Here is a 24433-nt window from a genome sequence, read left to right on the forward strand (position 1 = left end):
AACAATTTCATTCTTTCTCGCTCTGTCTCTCTCTAACACACAGGTTTCATGGTCGGTTTTGTCAATTGCAAAATATGAGTTCAAGGATCTCAGAACCTATAAGAGTCAGAGCAACCAAATTTGGTATCCACACTCCTGTGATATCGGACCTTGACCGTTTCGTGTCCAAATTTCGCCACACCCCTTTCCGCCCCCGCAAAGGACGAAAATCTGGGGCATCCACAAATCTCAGAGACTATTAAGGCTAGAGTAACCAAATTTGGTATCCGCACTTCTGTTAGATCTCACTATAAAACGTATATCTCAGAATTTCGCCCCACCCCCTTCCGCCCCCACAAAGGACGAAAATCTGTTGCATCCTCAATATTGCAGATTCGAGAAAATTAAAAATGCAGAATCATAGATAATGACCATATCTATCAGATTGCTGAATCTGGATCAGATCGGATAATTTTTGTAGCCAAAAGCAAGAAATCAATTTTCAGTGGCTACGCAGCGCCCGACGTCACGCTCAGACTGATTTTCTGTCTCTCTCGCACGCACTCTTTGTCGTGTGGTTCAATATTAGCGGCGTCTGCCGCAGGAGAGCCATACTAACTTAGTATCGGGTATAACTGTAGAGTTGCGGTGTCCGCAGCAACTCACAACGTTCCCCCTCGTTTTAAATTATAAATGTGAAATTAGGGCTCGATCCCAATGCCAATCCGTATCCCAAGTTGGTATGGATCTATGATGTTGGTTGGAGCCCAGAGTAGGCCCAGAGCCTCGGAAATAAGTTGTTTGGAGTGTTGGAGCTGATTTAGTTTAGTTACAATTACAACTACAGTTACAGCTATGGTTAAAGTTAATGTTAAATCTAATCTTAGGACAAATGCTGCATAGGCCCAGAGCCTCGGAAATAAGTTGTTTGGAGTGTTGGAGCTGATTTAGTTTAGTTACAATTACAACTACAGTTACAGCTATGTTTAAAGTTAATGTTAAATCTAATCTTAGGACAAATGCTGCATACAAAAAACAAAGCGAAAGCGAGACGAGAAGCGGAGGAAATATTTGCTGTAAATACTTGATTTAGTATAAGTTTTAAACATAGGTTGTAAACCCATTACAAGATACGTAAGCATGCAAGTCGCACTATCAGATTAATCTGATAAATCGCACTATCAGATTAATTATTGAGAATGGATACACACACACACCCACACAAAACCATAGACACAGAAAGAGATGTACTCAATGTTCAATTAATACTTGAAATTTCGTGCAATTTGTCAATTATGTTCTTTCGATTATATTGTTTTATTATCAGTTCTGTTCGCGTAAGCGGAGTGTTCGTTCTTCTAGAGATTTGATTGATTTTGAAAAAGGATAATACACATACATACATAAAAGATAGATTTAAAGTGGATTTCTATTCAAGTTTTCGTGCCTAAGTTTTGTATTTTTTACATTTACAAGCCGTTTGTAAAACATCAACAATTACAACAACAACTACAACAGCATCAACAAACAACTCAACAAAATATATAATTTAAATAAAATTATTCAAGAAATTATCGGTTTTTTTTTTGCACTTTCTGTTGACAATGTTTATTTACATTCTGTATATTTTCTTATGCGATGCGGCCCTGTTTGCACAGGCCCCAGTGAGGATGCGAGTGTGGGTGTGTCTCCGGGTCTGTTGCAATGTCAATTCCCCATTTCGATTCGATTCGATGTTTCCCCCAATGTTTGACCAAGAGGTAAACGCGCTCGGCAAATATTGCATGACCTGTTGCACTTTATACAGCAGCGAACGAAAAGTGAACTGAACAGAACAGAACAGTATTTTGTATATTTGTATTTGAGACGATATTACTCGGCCCGCCTCCGTGTCCGCCTCTGTCCGCACGCTGTGCTGTGCAACTGTGTCCAAATGCAGACACATGCGAAAAACAGTGGCAGTTGGAGCGCCAGATGAGATGAGAGATGATGAGCATTAAGAAATAAGCAAACATCACACACTCTACAGGTTTCCCCATTTGAGTAGCTTTACACGTACATTTATGTATGAGAGCCGAAGAGGAGTACGAAATTATATGTCTACCATATAGAAAGAAAAACAAAATACTATAGATGATATTTTCTAGCAATATATAACAGACACTATATACATAAGCAAAACAAAGGTGAACGTAAAAAAAAATGCCCTGATCTGAAGCGAAACTGAAGCAAACTTTTACCAGCGAAAGTATCGTATCTCATCAATAGGCGAATGGTATCTTTTGCTATGAAATGATCTCTGATTGATCATAGATTATGTAAATGTATATATATATACACACATATATGTGTATGTTAGTATACAGAGTACATAGATTGCACTCTCCTTGAATGTTGTACGAGAGAATGTTGTAGCATTGAGTTTTCATATGATTTGCAAAAGACTTTTCGGAATTTCCCAAAACTTTTTCTTTGGTTTGAATGTACATAGAAATCCTGGTATATAACTTCACTGTGTAGTGTTGCCTTAAAAACAGTGCCTCTTTTTAATAAACAAGCGAAAACGATATAAAATAAAAACCAAACAAACAAAAAGGAAAATAATATAAATATAAATGTCGTACTATGTTGGACAACTCGATGGTGAAACATTTCAATACAGGTGTGTTAACTGTGCTATTTAATTAAACGTACGAGTACGAGTAGATAAATCTGAAAACTGATTACTGAATTATCCAAAACCAAGTTTAGAGTGTAAGGCCACCCTCTATAAAGTCCCCGTCCCGAGAGAAAAACTCAAACTAAAAGCAGCACGTAATGTACAAAAAGACAAATTTCAATTGGCATTGAGAGAGGGAAGTGGAGACCGCTTATCCAGAGAACTATAAAACTACATAGTTTAGCAAAACAATATATTGATGATAGTTTACATAGATAATATATACATACATGTGTACGCAAATGTGTGTATGAATAACGATGCACTGTACAGATGACAGTCTACAAGACGATCTACGGTCACAGGGACCACTCACAGCACAGACAGACTACACTAACTGCGTTCGTATGGTACTAATTGTAATGTTCAGAATGTAAATTGTATTGTACTCGTTGTACCTTTAGTGTAATAGATAAAATGTTGAACCTGTTGCATGTTGCACTGTTGTAATAGGATTTAATTGGCACCTGAACAGCATCATATAAGAATTAAACAAAGACTTGTAACACATGGCCATCAGCATGGGTCTGCAGCTCCACCTCCACGGCTGCCACGGCTGCCACAGTTGGCACCCAAAAGCTAGCAAAACTTGTCCCTTGGTAACGAAATGCCAGATAGCAACCTTCCTGTTATGGAATTTTAGTATTAAAGATCCCCTAGTTCTTTCTGAATTTCCGTGATTGTGGTCCAATAAATGTTCCAATGGCAGCCGTGACCCCAGCCCATTGATCAGATATGGTAAATCTATAGATAGGTCTAAGAAAAAGGATATGCGAAGGCGCACAAATGTTAGGATAGGCCATGTATCCATCGATGTATCGTCTGTTCAAATAACAAATAAAGTAATACAAATTATACAACTAAATCGTAATTGTCGGCTAAGCAAACCATTGCAAAACATTTGGTGAAAAACAAGATAGTATATTATACAATAGATACTTATATATGCATATATGTGAAGCTATATAAAAAGAGAACAAGTTTTATCCGTGCACTGAATATATATGAAAGGTTTTGAAATCGAAAATTTATTGTATTTACCTATTAAGTTGGTGTTTTAAACCAGAAACAAGGACAACAGAAACCGAAAAAATCGATGGTAGAACATTTTAAATAAAACCTTTTTGGCAACTGACTTTTTACTTTATCTACAATTTTATTGCAACTTTTCAGCTTAAATTTCAAATCGTGTTATCAAATTCTCAATTTTACAAACTAATCAAATGCAATTGCGGTACAGGACATGATTTCCTAATCTCAATCTGAATCAATGATTGCCATTCACATGCCATTGTAGGCGGGGCCGCCACCTCCCTCGGGTACCACCCAGTTGATATTCTGCTTGGGATCCTTAATATCACATGTTTTGCAATGGATGCAGTTTTGAGCGTTGATCTGCAGCTTCATGTTGCCGCCCTCCTCACTGGGCACGTACTCGTACACGCCGGCGGGGCAGAAACGCTGCTCGGGACCCTCGTACAGCGCCAGGTTGTGATCGACGGGAATGCGGTCGTCCTTCAGCGTGAGATGTGCTGGCTGGTCGCCCTCATGACTGGTGCCGGTGAGGGCCACCGATGAAAGCAGGTCGAAGGATACCTTGCCATCGGGTTTGGGGTAGACAATGGGCTCACTGGCACTGGCCAGCTGCAGCGATTCGTGATCTTGGGGACCGTGCTTTAAGGTCCAGGGCTCCCGGCCGCCCATGAAAATGGAGAAGCCACTCAGGACGAGACCGCCGTACAGGCCCAACGGATTGTGGAACGAGGGATGGACATTACGCACCTTGTACAGATCCTTCCACACAAATGAATCCTTGATTCTGCATTGAGTGAGTTTCATTACATACATTTCCATTTTAAGTTAATCCATTCCACTCACTTATCCGCGTAGCTTGTCGGCTCCACGCCAGCGGTGGACTGGGAGTCTGCATTGATGGCCTTTAACGCGCTCTCCGCCGCCAGCATGCCACTCTTCATGGCATAGTGGGAGCCCTTGATGCGGGGAACATTTAGAAAACCGGCACAGCAGCCCACCAGGCAGCCTCCGGGGAAGGACAACTTCTGGGGTAAGCTCTGGTAGCCGCCCTCGTTGATGGCCCGGGCTCCATAGGCAATGCGGGTGGCACCGTCGAATATATCGCGAACCTTGGCATGCGTCTTGAATCGCTGGAACTCCTGGAACGGACTCAGCCAGGGATTCTTGTAGTTCAGGCCGACCACAAAGCCAACAGCTATCGTAGGGGTGTGCTCGTTCAGGTGATACAGGAAGGATCCACCATAGGTGAATCGATCCAAGGGCCAGCCAATGGTGTGTTCCACCAAACCGGGTCTGAAACGTATTCCAATATTATAAGAAATGCTATATTTCATACTTATAAGGCAGCCACTGATGCTTTTCGGGGACAATCTCCCAGACCGATTCCGTAGGCCTGTGGCTCGCTGCCTTCATTCAAGTTGAACTTTTGCATGACCTGTTTGGTGAAGTGGCCGCGACATCCCTCGGCGAAGATGGTGGTCTTCGCATGCAGCTGCATGCCGCGGGCAAAAGTGTCCTTGGGCGTCCCAGTCTTGGCAATGCCCACATCGTTGGTGGCAATGCCCTTGACGCTGCCGTCTTCGTGGAAGAGCACCTCGGACGCGGCACAGCCGGGATAGATCTCTACACCCATTGCCTCGGCCTGATCACCAAGCCATTTGACGAGGTGGCCGAGCTGCACCACATAGTTTCCACGGTTGTCCATGGGCCATCCCTTGAAGATGGGTATGGAGATGCGACCCGAGGAGGTGAGGAAGGAGAAGGTGTCCTTGCTCACGGGCGTGTTCAGGGGGGCGCCCTGCTCCTGACAGTCGGGTATCAGCTCGTTCAGTGAGATGGAATCCACAACAGCTCCGGAAAGTATGTGTCCACCCACCTCCGCTGCCTTCTCCACAACGCAGACTCGAATCTCCTGCAGGGATAAAAAATGTATGCACACTTGTCAGCACATCACATCCATCGCCGTATGTGGTCGCCACTCACCTGATCTTTCTCAGCAGCCAGCTGCTTGGCCCGGATGGCTGCCGACATGTCCGCCGGTCCCCCTCCAACAATGACAATGTCTACCTCCTCGATGCAGCGCTCCATGTCGACCTCCTTCCACCGTCCATCCTTCTCCCGGGGATTCAACGTGTAGTGTGTAGTAATCCTCGGGTATTTGGCGGCCTCTGACACGCTGCGCACTAGGGCGGGCGTGAAGAGCCTTTTAACTGTTTAGGAGGAGACAGAGAGACAGACAAGAATCAATCACTGGATGAGGTGAAAATTCCATGGCCTGATAAGAACTGACCACAGACTCTATCTTTGTCTCTGTCTCGTGTCTTCCGCTGACCAGTATGTTTTTATTGTTGCACATTGCTTGATCGTCATTTCGGTTATGTAATCCACCAAATTTGTTGTCGGCAGAAAGAGACTGCCCTGGCAAAGATCCACTCACCTCTGTTAATTTTCAGCAGCGCAGACATATTTCTTCCTCCTGGCGGCCACTTGTAATGGTTTCTAGAGCTTGGAAAAGGCGGCCACTGCGCTGTTGGGTTCCCGGATATATATATATATATCTGTATTTACACTTTTCCAAAAAATACACAAAAGAAGAACAAGAACAAGATCAGAGCGATGCAACAGGTTGGACTTTAGACCCCTCTATAGGGAGACTGACGTAGGCACCGGTGCTAAGGTTCACATGCAATATGTTTACCGTTGACTAATGCGCCAATCCACTTCAGATAGCAAGATCGAATTTGGAAACTATTGATAGAATTTGCCAATCAAAAAAGCAGCAATGGATCGAACTCTATCAGGTGGAAACTGTGGACAGCTGATAAAACATACCGTCTGGTCCTCAGGAATATACCAAAATATACCGTCTTGTTTTCAAAATATACCTTAAATATACTGACGAATTCGAGGTCTATTTAACATATTCCTCGTTTTTAATCTTCCGTCGAATATTACCAGCTATATAGAACATTTAGCCGTGCCCACATAATTTTAGCCCATTAATGAATCAATTTTCTACACAATTGGTTAGTTTTTAGTCCTTGCTTTTATTGTATTTTGACTAAAACAAGGCTTAAACGAAATAGTTCACCTAAAAATACAGTCGCTATGTTGCGTGTAAGCCCTAGTATAGCCTTTGTATACCCTATTTTGTTAATTTTATATGAAAGTGTAAATATGATATGAAGACAAAACGTAACTAATAAAGACCTTTTCTCAAAATGACATTTTTTAGACATATTCATGTTTATTATTAGTATATTGTATATATATATCTCGATCCTGATACCTATTCTTGGTCCCTGCAAGAAAAAAATAAGCTTCAAATATCGTTGAAATATGTTTAAAACAGAGACTAAATTGTTTTTGCCTTCCTTGGAGCCTGGGATGACAAACATATTCACAATTCTATAACATCCATTTCCCCCAGGGTATGTGTGCATGGAAAGGGACTCATTGTTGTGAACCGGTTATTACCGATTCTACCCGATTCAAATAAATACTGAAACATACCGTCTCATTTGAAAAATATACCGTAAATATACTGACGAATTCAAGTTCTATTTAACATATTCCTCGAGTTGGATATTCCGTGGCATATTACAAGCTATGTAGAATATTTAGCCATGCCCACATAATTTTAAACGATTTGTGAATCAATTTTTGACTTAACTGGTTTATTCTTAATACATGCTTTTATTGGATCTTGCCTAAAAAAAGGTTTTAGCGAAAAAGGTCAACAAAAAAAACAGTGGCAGGGACATTGTGGGGAGAAAAAGTCCCTCAACGAAGAGAGGATATCCCATCACAAAATAGAGAGCAAATCCCAAAAAAAAGAGAGCAAGTCCCACCCAACTTGACCGCCAAATAGAAATTGTTTGAAAGTGAATGAGCGATAACGATTTGAATGCAAACCATTGGAATAAATGATGCACGGAAGTAATGAATACTGAAAATATTGAAACCTGTGGACAGTTGAGCGACAACAACAACACGAAGGGTAAGTTCGCCTTAACTAACCAACTTTATTTAAATTCGGTGATTATCTTGAGTTAAGCCGCGGAAAACAGTGCTTTTTGAGAATTCTCCTTATATCTCCATTCTTCCTCTTTACTATAAAAAAAATGACCACGATATCTTTCACCTGAACTATGCTAAAATCTTGAAAGTTTATAATGTTCGTGGGTATATTTGAAAAACCCGGGCTTACTCCATAGCCTCCTCTATACGTGACTCACATCTCTATAAACAAGTGGCACAGCTCTGCCAGATCTTCTGGATTAATTTGAATTTTAAAAATATATGGATAGTGTTTTGACTTTATTTTAATTTGAAAGGACTTGTTCACAACATTTCAATGCATTTCAAATGAAACTATACATATATATTCGATTAAGTGTAGTATGTAGTATTTGTGGAGTGTCAACTTTTAATTTGATCAGATCAAAGCGTGGTGAATTTTTAATCCAGCCCCATTAAAAATTCACACCCTAGGCGTTTATCAAGTGTTTGACGAGGGAACAGGGCAATACGTATTTTAAGAGTTCTGTATTTCAATACATTTCATATCATAATCATTACATTCCGAGCGTGGTCTTGTCAGATAATATTTACATGGAGGAGAACTATAGTAGGGGTGTTTCTCTACTGACCGTAGAACTGTTCTTGTTCCACGCTCCCATCCTCAGCTGTGTGTTCGGTCTGCTCGCCGCTCTTGGACTGCCGCTGCTGTTCCTGTTTCCTGAACAGAATAGTCATGGCCTTGTCCACGGGACTCCGTTCGCCGGGCTGGTTGCTGGCTGGCTGCGACTTTGTCTGGTTCGACTCGGGAGCTCCTGAAGCGGGTGGGGCAGCCGGATTGGCGCTCTTTCCAAAGCGCATGAAGTTCGAGTCCATCTTGCCATAGCGCTCAAACTCTGGGGGAGCAGAGCGTCGGAATCGCATAAAGTTGTCTGGCCGGCCGAACCGCATGAAGTCCTGCTTGGGACTTCGCAGCTCCTCGTGAGGACTGCGTCCGAGTCTCATGAAGTTGTCCGAGCGTCCAAAGCGCATGAAGTCCGATGGAGTCCGGCCGAATCGCATAAAGTCCGAGGGGGTCCGGCCAAACCGCATAAAATCAGATGGAGCCCTTCCAAACCGCATGAAATCAGAGGGATCCCGGCCGAAACGCATAAAGTCCTGTTTTGGATCCCGGCCGCAGCGCATAAAGTCCTGCTTTGGATCCCTGCCGAATCGCATAAAATCCTGCTTGGGATCGCTACTATAGCGATCCATGTCAGACCGATTCACCATACCCTCTTCCCCATCAGAGCCATAGCTTTCTTCTGGAGGCATCTGCTCCGCCTGCCGCTTTCCAAAGTGCATGAAGTTATCCTGCAAGGACCTACGCTTGGCCTCCAGCTCCGGATCGTACTTGAGGCGCTGCCTTCGGCCGTGCTTCTGGAAACGCAGAATCACCGAATTCCTGGCATAGTCGATGCCTATGGCCGAGATGGGGTACCGAAACTCCAACTCTGTTTGATCCGGCTTCTTTTCGGCATCTTGAAGGATTTCCCTATGGCCCGTCTGAAAACTGGAGCCCTGATCCGCATCCGTGTCTGACTCCAGCAAGGCATTCGAACCGAAATTGGGCGACTCAATGATCTCGCTGTGGATGGCCGACTGCATCTGGTAGAGCGCCAGCAGGAACATCAAGGCAATGCCCATCTTGTCTGAAAGATGAACCAAGAGAGAGTGGGAATTAATTACCAGTTGGCCCAAGATGCCACGGCAGATTATCTATTGCAACTTTTAATCACATTAACGCTGGCGGCCGAACGTCCATTTTACTTAGGGGGCAACTGTAGCGTAGCCTGAAGATGCCTTCATCTTCCAAACCCTTCCCTTCCCCTATTCATTCCTCAACTGCAGAAAAAGTGTCCCGCTAATTAAGCATCATAATATTTATGGCCGGAGATATGGCTGTTAAAAGTTAACCAACCGCATTAAAGCCACAGAAACAGGAGCCCCACGCCCTCCCTCCACATTGGCACCTAGCCCAAACAACAGGCGGATGAGAGTTTACAGGCATTAATACTTGTTGGCCACGGCACAAGTCGCTAACCAAAGGGAGTGCGAGTGGCTGTGGACGTGAATGTGTATGGGGGTGTTGATGTATGACGTCCGGAGGATGCCACAGTAGGGCCATTAGAGATGCAAATGATTATGGCTTTTGGATATGGTGACGGTGCTCAGTTCTGGTGTTATTATGATGGTGCTCTGCCTCGGCCTGCCCTCCTGCTTATGGCAAACTGATCCGTTGAGTTGCATTCAACTGAACGAGAAGGTGCTGTGTTGATGCATCTTCATGGCAAAGACAAAGACCCCTTTCAGATGAAGATGAACAGACTGCCATATTCTCGCAGTCGCTCTTAGCCACGCCAGCATTAAACCTTTGCCAGAGGGGGCCAAATAAAAACTCAGCCCAAAGACTTCTCTGTGACTAAGTGATTTTGATTGCTCCAAAAAGAAATAATGTAGAAAACCTGCTCAGACAACTCGGGACAGATAAAAAACTTGACCTCCAACTTGGCTGATGAGCGGACTTCGCAACCTGAGCATTAGCATTAACACACATTTTGTCTGTCTCTGTACTTCGTACTTGCTTAATTTTGAGTCTCCCGAACAGTCAGGACTGTTTTTAATAAAAATTTGACCAATTAATCGCTGTTCACACCTCTACAATAGCCACTGCAAGTGCAGCGGTTTATGTTTGTGGCTAGAGATTGCCACATGGGGTACTCAAGGGTCCAGCCGCAATAAACCACCAAAAACCAGACATCATTTCATTTATGAACAGCGGGAAAAAATGATGCAAGCAATGACATGAGGCACTTCTGGACGGAGCGACAGACGACCAGGAATCAACGATTGTGAAGTGGGTAGACGGCAATTGCCAAACGTCTGATTGATTTGCGATGCCGAAATGTGCATTTAAAATTCATAAATGTAAGCTGCTACGAGTATACGAGTATAGTATACGAGTGTGTGCCTTGTGCGTGTCTTCTGTTCTGTGTAATCTCCTCATTCCTTCCGCGGAACAGTGAAACAGTGAAGCTGGGTGCTGGGTGCTGGCGTATTAATAACGCACTCGTTAATTTGCTTAGCCATCGATATGTCGGATGGGACTTTGTAGTTTGAGACAGATGTAACCTGATTTACATGGTATATGAGAGATATGCGGCATGAGATACCTTTGAAGTGGCTCCTCCGACTGCTCCGCCCAGTCGTCCTGTTCTTGGGAGCATTTAAAAATCATTTGTCAGGTGGGTCCTGCTACTGGGGACAAGTGCCAAGACAAATGATTGTCGCGGGCCATTCCGGTTGTCAGGTTAAGATGTGAGATGCGATGAGATGAGCCAGTGCCACAGATACTCGTAAATCAAAAACGTTGCACGCTTTGCACTGATACTCTTAAATGTCATACATATGTATTTTACATGGAAAAGTTTGAATGCAAATGAAAATCTAGTAACGCTCTGCGGCTGGCTGCCTCTACTGTCTTGTCGCCTCTCCTTTCCTCGCCACCAAAGTGCAGTCATAAATATTTCAATTTGCTTTCATTAACCAAAACGACTGTTGAGGACGCTGACTATTTCTTTCTCTCGTGTATCGGGTATCGTTGGTCGGATGTGTGCGGGTGTTCGGATGCAGAGGACCTATACCTCTCATTATAAGGTGGGTGATGCACGCGTCTACCTACCAACACAGTCCCCACAAAGTTCCCGAAATGGAATAATGTATAATCTGCAGCTTTTCGGCTTTAATAGGGAGTTACATTAAATTAGTTTGAAGTGTATATTTAATGTATATTTAGAATTCAACAACTCGGGTTTTGAGGAAAAAAAAAAATCTATTTTAGCGAATAAAATATGTATATGAGAAAAGGTTAAGCTAAGGCTTCAATGCATGAGTTGCATGATACATTTAAAAACTACACAATTTTCACGAAAAACCTTGTTAATTAATTAAATAATTGTTAATAAGTTGTTGGTAACAGGAGCGCAAGTTTTCGTAGGCACCAGCATAAAAGTGTAAGAACCTCAAAATGAATTTTTAAAACTACAAAATATTTTAAATAACTTAGACTCTATTTTCCCACTAAGTAGACAAAATGAGAGCCACTCAAAATATATATTCCAGAAATATTGCAAAATGATGAGACTGTAATTACACAATAATAAATATATTGATTTAATCTTCAAAATATTTCTGGCAAAGAAGAGTCGAAAAGGTTAGTGTTGTGGCTGGTGTAGTGTTCTTCCGAAATGACGTCGGTTAATGGACTAATTAATGACGCACTGATATGATTCTTGACTCTGGTGCAAGGCTCAATTTCAATAGATTTTGTGCAATTAACCAATTATAACAGTCAGGGGATGCAGCCGTCGAAATGCTTTTGTTAGTTGCTCTTAATGCCAAATTTCACAGTAATTAGGCTACCCGCCTGTCTTCTGGGGACACAAAAGGCTGGCTCTGGAGGACTAGATTATGCCGCTCGTGCGTATTTCTGGATGCCACACATACACACACATCCGGGCGAATGTAAAACTGTTCTGTGCAAATGTTTGGCGAAACATCCTGCTTTATATGGGGTCCTTTGCGAGGGACCGTGGGCGAGTGGTGCGAAACTTCTCTTGCTGCTGCTGCTGCTGCTGCCTTCGTCAGGAGGTGCGTGTGGGCACAAAATACAGTTTTTTGAATGGCTAAATGCAGATTACCTGCAACAACAGCCCAGAAGGAGACCTTGACAATGTCCGTCTCTGGTCCATGGACTGCGGTCTGCCCTCGCCCAGATATGTTTGTCATGACTGTCATGCATTCTCGTACCCGGAGTGCTGTCAGCCAGACAAAGGCCAGGCCAGATTCATTGTGTGCACTTAATTCAACATCAACATTCAACCAACAAAAACAGTACCAGCAATGACGTAGCAACATTATGACGCCAGTTTGCTGGTTACTGGAGCTCCAAATTGTATGCAAATCGCCCACAATTGTTATGTTACGCCCACTTTTAAGTTCCAGAAGGAACAGCAGAAGCCGGGGCAGACGCCGGGGCAGAAGCAGTGGCATCAGCAGGGGAAGGAGTAGCCTTGCCTGGCACGTCCAATTAGCCATCGGCGAGTGGATCGTCTACGTGTTCGTATGCTCTATAATTTGCCCTCGGTCGCATCGTTTATAGAGCTTTATGGCCATGTAACGGGATACGTTGTGGCGCCTGTGGCAAGCGTTTTTCAGCCCCGTCTCTGTCCCTCTGTCCCTGCCCCTGTCTTGTCTCAGGCCCCTCCTCTTGGGTGGGGCTGCGAAACTGTTCAAAGGCTTCCGCCTTCTGCCAGTTAGCCCAATTCTGTCTCTGTATCTGTGCGTGTTGTTTCTTGTACGTACGTACTATGGCCGTTTTATCAATGACTTTGTCCACTGGGCATGATGAGGCAGAAATGTGTCACGTCCATTGTCATGTATCTGCTTGTCGTCTGGCTTAATGTGTTGGATGCTCACTTTACTATCGGTCAAAATCAATAGAAACCAGTTTGGATACTTAAACATGCTGATGGCTTCATTTGCATAAATCGCTGCGGAAAACGAAACCAAAGTCACTGGGAAAAGAAACAGAAATGACAATCGAAATGACCAACTCAAGTTCAAAGCGGTTTGTTGACCAAGCCACGATCTTCGACGTGTGCCAGTCCCCCAGTTACTGGCCAAAATGATGATTCGATGGGTTTCTTTGCAATCGTAAGCATAGCAACAGTTAAGGATTGCAATGCTTCTTTGGAGACACTCTCTCCGTTTAGCTTTTTTAACATTCGTACAGAGGGTAATAGCTTTTTCAACTATCAATAGCCATTTCAACAATCTGGCTATGACTAGCGTGACTAACTGCTTTGTAATGCAGCTAACACATAAACTGCTCGCTGTAGTACCACTAAAAGTTTATCTTTATGCTGCCATTGTAATAGTCGATCTTTAACGGTATCTAATGCTTCGGAGAGCCTTTAGTTACTATTTGATTAGCCATAGCCCTGGCTAAAAATAGAGCCAAAACCACACCACGACGATATTTCGATGTCAATGCCATTGTCAAATTTTTGTCTGCTCTTCTATCTGTCACGCTTCCAATGGCCGTCTCCATCGCCGAGCTGCAGTCCAACGAAATTTATGATTGTGTGCCGAATCCGCGCGCATTTGCCTCACAACTGTAACTAACAAACTCTGTCTAATTAATGGCCAGCGCAATGGAGATTTATGCAGGCCATAAAGGCGGGCCGGGGCCGGGCCGTGCCAGATTGGTTCGGATTCAGTAGCTAAAGCGGCCGCAGTAGTTTTCCCTATTCGGGGGAGGACACACACTGCGTATGCGCAACGTCTGGCCATCATCGCTTGGCCCACAAATTGATGGCTTGACCAGCAGCAACAGCACCACCACCAGATGCACAGTTTCATCATGTTCTGAGTGCATGGCGGATGTGAGTATCCAAAGCAAATGTAGCCGCTGAGCAGGTAAACGTCGACCGTCTCAGAGTAGAACCCAGAGCCAGGTGAGAAAGCGCCGCACAGTAGTAGAAACCTCTGACCGTTGACTGCTGCTGCTGGCGCTGCTGAATGGTGGAGCGGGACTGGGGAAGCCCGCTTTCTCGTTGCACGCTCTTTGCATATGTTCGTATGGTATGTCACTTCTCTCTGGCTCTCCTCTGGGTTTTGGTGTGTCTGTGTGTTCCGCTAGCCTCTGTAGATCTGTGGCCCCTCCGACTGTGTGTCTGTACGTCTGTGCATCTGTGTGTGCTTTAACTAGCTTGATACATAGTTTAGCCTAAAGTTGTTTTCGTTTTATTTTCTATTAAGTTGGTTTCGAGTGCACGACTCTTTCTGTGGATGCCGCAGCCAGGTCTGATCAGTTTGTGTTTAGCATTTGGTGTGTGCAGGTCAACACCCGGAAGAAATATCGGCATCCGTGTACTGAGTACTGAGTAGCTAAATATCTGAGTATCTGTGTGTATTTTCGTCCGGCCAAAGGGTTTTTCTCCACCATTGTCAATTGAAGGTGCCAACTGCTTGCTTGGATAATTCTGCATATAAAACAGCAATCGATTGATCGGCATATTGATGAGAAAATTAAATAATTAATGTGATTTCCATTTGAAATGGGACTACTTACAATAGATTTAAGCGGCATTTAAGTCCAGTTCAAGGCGTGCGAGTAGAAGTGCAAAGTTTATTCTAAGATATACAATTTGAGAAGAATGTCCTTGTCCTTATTTTCTGGTCTCATGATATAAAACAAATGCCTGTAAGCTCTATATTCAACTAGCCAATAACGTGAGTTTTCCACTCCTTGGTTTCCCTGATTATTAATCGCATCTTTGACATCTCTGTTCAGGCCAAAACTGGTTGCCCAACCGTGGCCAAAAGAAAAGAAACACACAGAGCAGAAAGCATTTTTCGGCTATTACGAAACTGTGTCTTTGCTACGAGTAAACCCCCCCACCCAGACTCCAGACTCCTGGCCCCAAACTCCTGCCTCCACTCCAATCTGCAATCCCGGTGCCAGTGCCAATTCGAGTGCCACCTCATGTTGCTTACATTCTTCTCGAGCGGTTGCAGCTGTTGATCCGTCCATGCAATGCCTGCATCAACAATAACCACTGCTGTGAATTGTAGATAGATCCTCATTGATCCCCCTTAGTCTCGGAGTCATGACTGGCAGAAAGACCAGACAGAGATGCAAAGATGGAAACGTTTACGGACTCTGCCTTAGGAAAGTTCCGTTGGCAACAAGATTGTAGATCTGAAACTACAATAATTGCTACATGGACTAACACGAGACAAGCGGGTCAACAGGCAGTCTGGCAGTCGCGTTGAGTGGTTAACCAGGCTAACGGTCGGCCTGGCCTGCCCTCTGCCCAAGGGAATTTCACTTTCGAAAATCACGTTCGCATCTCAAGTCTTTGGTGTCAAACGGAATTATACGTATGGTCTGCAGCTTAATTATTTTGATCTTGGCCTGGCCCCGGGGCTTTTCCATTCTTGTGCCACTGTCGCTGTTGATCTGCCAATGCTATAGTCATTAACGCCTTTTATTTAGGCCCAAGACATTCAGGCCGTTTACAAAATTGCATCAAAAGTAGGCGGCCATAAAAAAGTAGATCTGAAACTCTACCCAAGCTTCGTCGTTTGTTTTTATGGCCAAGTCCGAGTAGGACCTGGCTTCAGTGTCAAGTTTCAGCAATTGGAGCGGTAGGCGGTTCGAATTATTAGGTATCACATCCCATATCTCATTGCTTTCCATAGCTGGCCGGCAGATTATTGTTACAGTATTACTGGGTGGGTCCGCTCTATAGTCCGGGGTCCAAGTCCGTTTATTCCAATCGCCGTATGGTGTTGTGGGTCACTGTGTCAGTGGACGGCTTTCGATCGGATGTAAGTCAACAACTTGAAGGACACACAACGGCGATGGTGCCCAGGGCAGGTTTTCTTATGTCCGCTGCAGTGCATTGGACATGCCCGAGCGCACTGGCAGGCAAGCTCATGGCTCATATCAGTATCGGGGCGGCATGCGGCGTGAGGCAAAGATGTGGCAATCGCCAAAGTGCCGTAATTCAAAATTGGTGTCGGTTCACTGCGGTCACTGCGTTGACACTGCATGGATTGGGGCAGCACCAGCGGAGTGTGGCTGAAAGCGGCTGTGATCTGCGTTCGTCGCCTGGCCGAGTCTCGGACTGGTTGTTGCCACATAACAGGCCCGGACAACTTTACGACTAAGATCAAATGAAATTAAAAGTGCACTTGGCTATGATGTGACAATTACGTGACGAGGCTTCCATTTTCATATCTGACAGAGAATCAACACATACATCATCGCCATCGTCAAAGACATTGTTCGGAGCAGAACCCAGCCGATTAGCTGCTTGCCAAATAGCACCTAATTCTTGGCCCTCAGCCGCTTATTTTGTTTGTTACTTATGTCTATGTCACTCATTTGTTTGTTAAAGCTTTGCGCTTGCTTGCCCTGCTAAACGCTCTCTGCCAGCTCGCTCTTCGCTATCTCCGCTTTGCGTCTGCCTACCGACGTCGGCCGAGCGAAGCTGCGCTTAGCGATCGGAGCGGCAATGTAAAGGGCAGGCAAGCCACACTTGCAATTTGGATGTCACGCATTAAAGAACATATCGTAATTTTATTTCTGCGCCGAGTTTTATTTAATTCGAAATAATTAGTCGGCCGATTGGGGATAAAAAACATTATCTCCACATAAAATTTGGTGACCCCGACGTGATCTCTGAGTTGCAGTGTCAATTAATAATCATTCGCGATCGACATTCGTTAGCCCTAGCAAATTTTCGGCGGTTAAGCACAATTCGGTGCTAAAACACACTTACATACACCTACATACACGCATTGCTGGCTATTAATTTCTCTGTCGCGACAATTCGGTCAGTGCAGTGCGGTAGGCAGTGCAGCGAACTCACTAATACACACAAGCGGAGTACAAAGCGGAGTCGGACAGCTCGCACAGCCGCACAGCTAAAGGCATTAGCTGTAATCCCTTTGCTTTCGGTTCCCACGTTTATACGTATAAAGGGTGTCTTTTTCGTTCGTGCTGAGTGACTCTTTTAAAACCTCAACATGGCAGCACCTGAGCCTACCAATGTCGCGAACGCAGCAATGCCGAGTGATGTAGATTTCTACAAGCACAAGGCCGAGTCCATCGCGCGCCAACTAACGGATATGGATCGCTTTCTCACCAAGGAAGAGCTTGCCGAGTTAGATGAGGCAGAACTTCAAGCTCGCTTAGAGCAAATCGAGCGAATGAATGCGGATTTCGATGCCGCTCAAACGAGCCTTGAATGGCTGGATTTCCTGCAGTTAGCCCATGATGCCCGACTGGACTTTTCGAATGTTTATGTGAAGGTTAGGTCCAGGCTGTCGCGGGAGTTGATGGCTGCTCGCACGGTAAATGTTGCCAATTCAACGGCTCGGCATACTCTCGAGGGGAATTCGTCGTTGTTCGCCTATAATAGTATAGGCCGTTCTCGAATGCCCGAGTTGCAGCTTCCGCGATTCGGGGGGAACTACATGGATTGGCCAGAATTCCACTCGATGTTCTCGACAATGGTGGAGACCATCGTATACCAATCATCGAAAAATTCCAATATCTTCGTGGATGTCTAGATGGTGCTGCGCTGGATACGATTCGCTCCTTGGAACTTTCTGAGGAGAATTACGACAAGGCGTTGAATTTGCTAATGTTTCGATTCGATAATAAACTGTTACATTTTCAGGCACACGTCAAGGCTATTTTCGGGCTGCAAGGGGTGGAGAAGGGCTCAGCTATCGGCTTGCGCGCGCTCAGCGACAAAATCAATTCGCACTTGCGTGCACTTCAGACCTTGGCGACCCTGCAGGAGATTTCGGATGGGTTGCTGATCTTCATCATAGGCACGAAACTGGACCACAAAACAAAGGAGAAATGGGAAGAGAACTGGCCGACGTCAGGATTGCCTCGGTGGTCAAGCATGGCCTCATTTTTGGAAGCGAGATGTCGGATGCTGGAGAATTTGGGATCAGCCATGGCAACAAGTCCTAGTCAACAGGTGGGAGAAGACAAACCTGTCACCCTTATCACCTCCAGTAACGACCATCCTAACCCCATATGTAACCATTGCAATTCCTCCGAGCATTACATATCTAGATGTCAGGCATTCCTGAATCTCTCTGCGTTTGAACGATACAAAGAAGCAAAGAAGAGCCGCTTGTGTTTGAACTGCCTCAACAAAGGCCATGAATTGCAGAGGTGCAGGTCAGGACTTTGCAGGCATTGCCAGGCCAAACATCACACGCTACTCCACATTCCATCGGGAACTGGTGCTTCATCTTCCTCTTCACCGGCCGAGGAATCGATCCAGCAAGAGGCCGCGACTGTGCTTCTAGCAAGCGGGTGTTCTAGCCCTCCCCCCTCGATCCAGAAATCTCAGCCTAGCCAGTACGTGTTGCTACCTACTGCCCTCGTCCATGTAACAGATCGTTATCCCATGTCGTGCCATTTTGGATTCTGCATCACAGGCAAACTTTGTAACATCTAGACTTGCTGATCAGTTGCAGTTGGATCATCGCTCGTCTTATGTTCACATCTCTGGAATCGGAGATTCCATTCTACCTTCGAGCAAGTCTGTACATATAGTTGTACAATCCCAGGACGCAAGCTATCGAGCTTCCTTCGCTGCAATTGTCACCAACTCAATTACGGAAATGCAGCCTAACTTCGGCGTAGACGCAAAGGATTGGCCAATGCCGAATAATCTAAAACTAGCTGATCCTAATTTCTCCAAGCCCCAACGTATCGATCTGTTGATAGGTTCTGGTTAGTTCTTCGATTTAATGTGCGTCGGACAGATTCGACTATCAGCCCAATTGCCAACATTGCAGGAGACAAAACTTGGTTGGATAGTATCAGGAAGCATTGATAGCTCGGAGAATAAGCGTGCAGCTTTAGCCGCTTTTGAAAATTCCTCGTGCATCTCTATTGACGATTTTCGACCCACAACGCTGGAGTACCAAAACTTAGAGCAGCAATGCAGGAGTGCCAGGTGCAAGTGGAAAAACTGCGATCGGAGAATCAGGAACTGCAGCGCGAACTTTTACATATATTAAAAACCTACATATCCACGTTAAATGAAATTCAACTTTCAACAATTTCTACATTGCCAAATTTCCTGCCATTCTATGCAATTACAGAGGTTCCCGATGATCAAGACGTAATCACGACAAGCCGCCTTCGTAAAGAAGCGCCGATTGCTGCGTTCGACGATCATCCCAGCGTAGCCGCCAGCTGCGCCCAAGCAAGCATCTTCAAGAGGGCCGTTGGAAAAATAGCGGTTCTGCCCCTCGGCGTGATACGTGGAGAAATGTTTTTGACATGCTATTATTCATATTCCAGCTGACATACAGCGCTCACTATCTGTCGCACACACACTCACCGTGTAGTAGGAGAGCAGGCCCGCAGTCTCGTCCAGCACGAAGAAGCGGTAATGCCAGCCCTTCATCACGTTCGTCCATTTGCTCAGGGTTCCTTCCAGTGTGCTGGAGCCGGCACCAGCCCCAGCTCCAGCTTCAAATCCAGCACCAGAACTGGGCGCACTTGAAGGAGTACTGGCCATTTTTCCAGCGGCTGCAGTATCAGTATCTGCAGCCTGAGCCTGAGCTCGCCCCTCCTCCACGACTGCCTTGCCTGGATCTTTCCGTGCCGCTGGCGCTCGCGCCAACCAATTCCTCCTTGCTCTTCTCGGTCAAAAAATCTCGCTCACGGCTTCCCAGACTCGAGTCCGTTCTTTTGCAAAACAAAGGTACAGAGTGACCGCGGGTACTCCGATATACGGTCCGACCCTCAGAAATATACCGAAACATACCGTCTCAGTTAAAAAATATACCGTAAATATACTGACGGCTCCAAGTTCTTTTTTACATATTCCTCGTTTTTGATCTTCCGTCGAATATTTCCAGCTACAGAGAACATTTAGCCATGCCCACATAATTTTAGCCCATTGATGAATCAATTTTCTACACAATTGGTTAGTTTTTAGTCCTTGCTTTTATTGTATTTTGACTAAAATAAGGCTTAAACAAAATAGTTCAACAAGAAAAACAGTCGCTATGTTGCGTGTAAGCCCTAGTATAGCTTTTGTATACCCTATTTTGTTATTTTTATATGAAAGTGTAAATATTGATATGAAGATAAAACGTAACTAATAAAGACCTCTTCTCAAAATTTTTTAGACATATTCATGTTTATTATTGGTATATTGCATATACCGATCCTGATACCTATTCTTGGTCCCTGCAAGAAAAAAATAAGCTTCAAATATCGTTGAAATATGTTTAAAACAGAGACTAAATTGTTTTTACCTTCTTTGGAGCCTGGGATGACAAACATATTCACAATTCTATAACATCCATTTCCCCCAGGGTATGTGTGCATGGAATGGGACTCATTGTTGTCAACCGGTTATGACGACTAATTCCTGGTTTTTGATATTCCGTAATATTACTAGCAAGATAGAATCTTCAACTCTGAGCACATGATTTTATCCGGTTGATGAATCAATTTCCTACAACACTGGCTATTTTTAAGCTATCATTTTCATTGGATTGGATTAAATAAATAACGTCAACTACAATTTCGACTAAACGAATTTTTGTACATGGTAACTACACACTAACTACACATCGACTACATACTCACCATATTTTTATGTAAATTTCATGGAAGCGCCAGAACGTCCAGTTTTTGACACGATTTTTTCCCATGTTTCTGAAAAAAAATATTGTGGCAAACGATCAGGAATTCGATTCATACATTGGTGCATTTGACAAGAGGGTGACTCCATAAAGCGTCTAAGAAAACCTGAAAAATACTAAAAAAATGTATAAACATTTGTAAGGTGTGTAAGCTAGTCATGGTGTAAGCTGCCAGCGTGTCCGTGTTTTTATACCGATATATATATCGTCTCATTTTCAACGCCCTGACAAGACAATAAGTATTTTGGTATCTATCTATCGACTTTCGGGTACAAAAAATACTAGTAATATTTTGAGTTGTTAAAGGCGCGAAATTTAAAGGAGAAATTGTATGCTCTTCTAACAGCGTCCAAATGAAAGTAATGTCTCATTACTCACTTGTAAAGACAAGACTTTTTTTCATAACTTTTTTCAAAAGTACAAAAACCAACGTTTTATTTGCTGAATTTTAAATCAATTACATTTCCGCTCAACAGCACCAACTAAAACACTTAGGACCTAAGAAGAAAGCATATCAACTACGGCTTGGTTGGCAGGGCACGAATTTTGGTCTCAAGCACTTAACTAAGCTAAAAACAAATCCTATCCGGGTGGAGCTGTCGCTTAACTGGTGAAGAAACACCTGTAGAGCATGTATAGGATGCCAAAGAGCCAGATACCCTTGTAGACCTTGTCCACCACCCACATACTGAAAGACAGATTGAGATCAGTGCATTTTTCTTGACAGAATTCCAAAGTACTTACACTTTCATGTGTCTCCGGGCCGCTGGAATGGATTCGTCCGACTCCTTAAGGATCAGACGACGGGCGCAGAGCACGCAGTTGGTGAAGTAATCGATTAGATCGAGCTCGATCTTTTCTATCACATATGTTTTCCGCTCTTTGTTGTTCATTAGCTTCCGTAGCTTCACAGCCTCCGAATTGTCAAAGTTCCAGACGTTGTTTGCATAACACTCGAATACCTCGAAGCCCTTGAAGATTCGGTTCTGTACGCGGCAAAGGACGGGAGGGTAGCGAAGCAGCCAAAGCAGGGCATCCACGAACAGGGCCGGCATCCATTGGAAGAGGATCATGCAGATGCAGTGCACCCAGTAGTTGGATTTCATGGATCCGCCCGGGTACCAGGCTACGCCGTTCAGAGGCACCTTGTTCTGATGACCCAGCGGCCGAGCTCGATGATCTCTGCCCAGGATACCTTGATGTCGTTCGAGGACGTCATGTGGGCCACACGGTTCGTGTTGTCTGTGCCGGCCGTGATGTTCCTCCAGCTGGCCACCAGTATGCCATTCACAGCAACGTCGACGGGCAGGAAGTCACCGTAACCGGACGATTTGCAGTACATGGTACGGATGACTCCCTTGCCGGCGCCGATGAGCAGGCCCGTCGGTCCATTGATGTTGTCTGTCCAGCCGGGAATGGGCTCCTTCCAAATGGGAATAACTGTCGAGGGCCGCAGAATGACGGCTGGCAGCTCTTTGAACTTCTCCACCACCAGGGCTTCGGCCAAGGACTTGGTGTAGGCATAGGTGTTGGGTATGTCTCCAAGGACCTTCTTCTCAATGGTGGCCACCTCGTCGTCCGACAGCCACTCGCAGGCCTGCATCACCTTGTGCGGGTCTGCGGGAGGATCATACGGCTTCTCGTACAGCGTCTTCACGTGCAGGTGGCATTAGGCCGTCGAGCAGTAGGCGAAGAACTCTAGATGCTTCAGGCTGCCAGCCAACTCGAGCATATACTTGGTGCCGCGCGTGTTCATGAAGACGGCGCTGCGCAGCGGCTCATCGAAGCTAATGCGGAAGGAAGTTTACGAGTACTAATAGAATAGATACAAATGTATCCCACAGAGGTGTTACTTACCGCACTGTGGCCGCACAGTGGTATACGATGGACACTTCCTCGCGCAGCGTAGCCAGGTCCTCCTCGGAGATGCCGAGGCCAGGCAGGTGGACATCGCCGGCTATGGCCACCACCTGCTGCAGGATGCGCTCCTCTCCGCGCTGCTGCTTCACCTGGTCAAAGAGCTAAAAACACACACGCATATCGGAGGTTGATTATTAAACTAAATGAGGCCATGAATTTTCATAATTCGATTAATTTCCAAGGCTCCAACTGCTTACCACGTTCTGGAATATATCCTTGATTCGCTCCTGTGGATCCTTTCCCTTCTTGGGGCGAATGAGCAGATAAATGTGTTTCAGTTCGCCACACGAGCTGTGGTAATTAATAATATTGCAACATGAGCACAGATTGAGATTAATTGAGATGCGCCGTGCGAGGCCAGCTACCCTTCGACCCAAGCACACATCCGCCCAACCACCCACTCACCGCAAAAGCTTCTCGACCAGGACCTTTCCCAGGAATCCAGTGCCTCCTGTGATGAACAGACTGCGCCCCTTAAAGCACTCCGCAATGCGATCCACCTCGTTTTCGTCCACATCACCTATGGTCGCCAGGTCATCCTTCTCGTACACAAACTTCGGTTTGGCGGTCATCTCTGGCTGATGATGTCTGTGGAGATAATGTTTTTTATCCCCAATCGGCCGACTAATTATTTCGAATTAAATAAAACTCGGCGCAGAAATAAAATTACGATATGTTCTTTAATGCGTGACATCCAAATTGCAAGTGTGGCTTGCCTGCCCTTTACATTGCCTCTCCGATCGCTAAGCGCAGCTTCGCTCGGCCGACGTCGGTAGGCAGACGCAAAGCGGAGATAGCGAAGAGCGAGCTGGCAGAGAGCGTTTAGCAGGGCAAGCAAGCGCAAAGCTTTAACAAACAAATGAGTGACATAGACATAAGTAACAAACAAAATAAGCGGCTGAGGGCCAAGAATTAGGTGCTATTTGGCAAGCAGCTAATCGGCTGGGTTCTGCTCCGAACATTCACCCCCCGTTGGAAGGCAAAGGCTTTCAACAGATCCATCCTGAAGGGGCAGAACCGCTATTTTTCCAACGGCCCTCTTGAAGATGCTTGCTTGGGCGCAGCTGGCGGCTACGCTGGGATGATCGTCGAACGCAGCAATCGGCGCTTCTTTACGAAGGCGGCTTGTCGTGATTACGTCTTGATCATCGGGAACCTCTGTAATTGCATAGAATGGCAGGAAATTTGGCAATGTAGAAATTGTTGAAAGTTGAATTTCATTTAACGTGGATATGTAGGTTTTTAATATATGGAAAAGTTCGCGCTGCAGTTCCTGATTCTCCGATCGCAGTTTTTCCACTTGCACCTGGCACTCCTGCATTGCTGCTCTAAGTTTTGGTACTCCAGCGTTGTGGGTCGAAAATCGTCAATAGAGATGCACGAGAAATTTTCAAAAGCGGCTAAAACTGCACGCTTATTCTCCGAGCTATCAATGCTTCCTGATACTATCCA

At 45.0% G+C, this 24433-nt stretch overlaps 1 protein-coding gene, 1 long non-coding RNA gene and 2 pseudogenes across 3 annotated transcripts; 1 reads left to right on the forward strand and 3 right to left on the reverse strand.

The window, feature by feature from the left end:
• Positions 1-589: 589 nt before the first annotated feature.
• Positions 590-4509, forward strand: LOC117193230. 2 transcript variants are annotated; one of them, XR_004474541.1, is made up of 2 exons: positions 590-2641; positions 2731-4509. It is a non-coding gene; the product is annotated as an uncharacterized LOC117193230 (long non-coding RNA). The 2 variants fall into 2 exon arrangements; XR_004474542.1 differs by having other exon boundaries at positions 3872-4509.
• LOC117193229 lies at positions 3835-6536 on the reverse strand (annotated as a pseudogene).
• A 1500-nt stretch (positions 6537-8036) lies between these two features.
• Positions 8037-20127, reverse strand: LOC117193410 (FMRFamide-related peptides-like). The gene is made up of 2 exons (XM_033398160.1): positions 19744-20127; positions 8037-9444 (listed from the first exon to the last, which is right to left on the reverse strand). The coding sequence occupies exons 1-2, from the start codon at positions 19820-19822 to the stop codon at positions 8378-8380; spliced, it is 1146 nt and encodes a 381-aa protein (XP_033254051.1). The 5' UTR covers positions 19823-20127; the 3' UTR covers positions 8037-8377.
• Positions 20128-21651: 1524 nt separating this feature from the next.
• LOC117193465 lies at positions 21652-23565 on the reverse strand (annotated as a pseudogene).
• Between the last annotated feature and the right edge of the window lie 868 nt (positions 23566-24433).

The sequence above is a fragment of the Drosophila miranda genome (assembly GCF_003369915.1).
Source record: "Drosophila miranda strain MSH22 chromosome Y unlocalized genomic scaffold, D.miranda_PacBio2.1 Contig_Y2_pilon, whole genome shotgun sequence".
NCBI classification, from domain to species: domain Eukaryota; kingdom Metazoa; phylum Arthropoda; class Insecta; order Diptera; family Drosophilidae; genus Drosophila; species Drosophila miranda.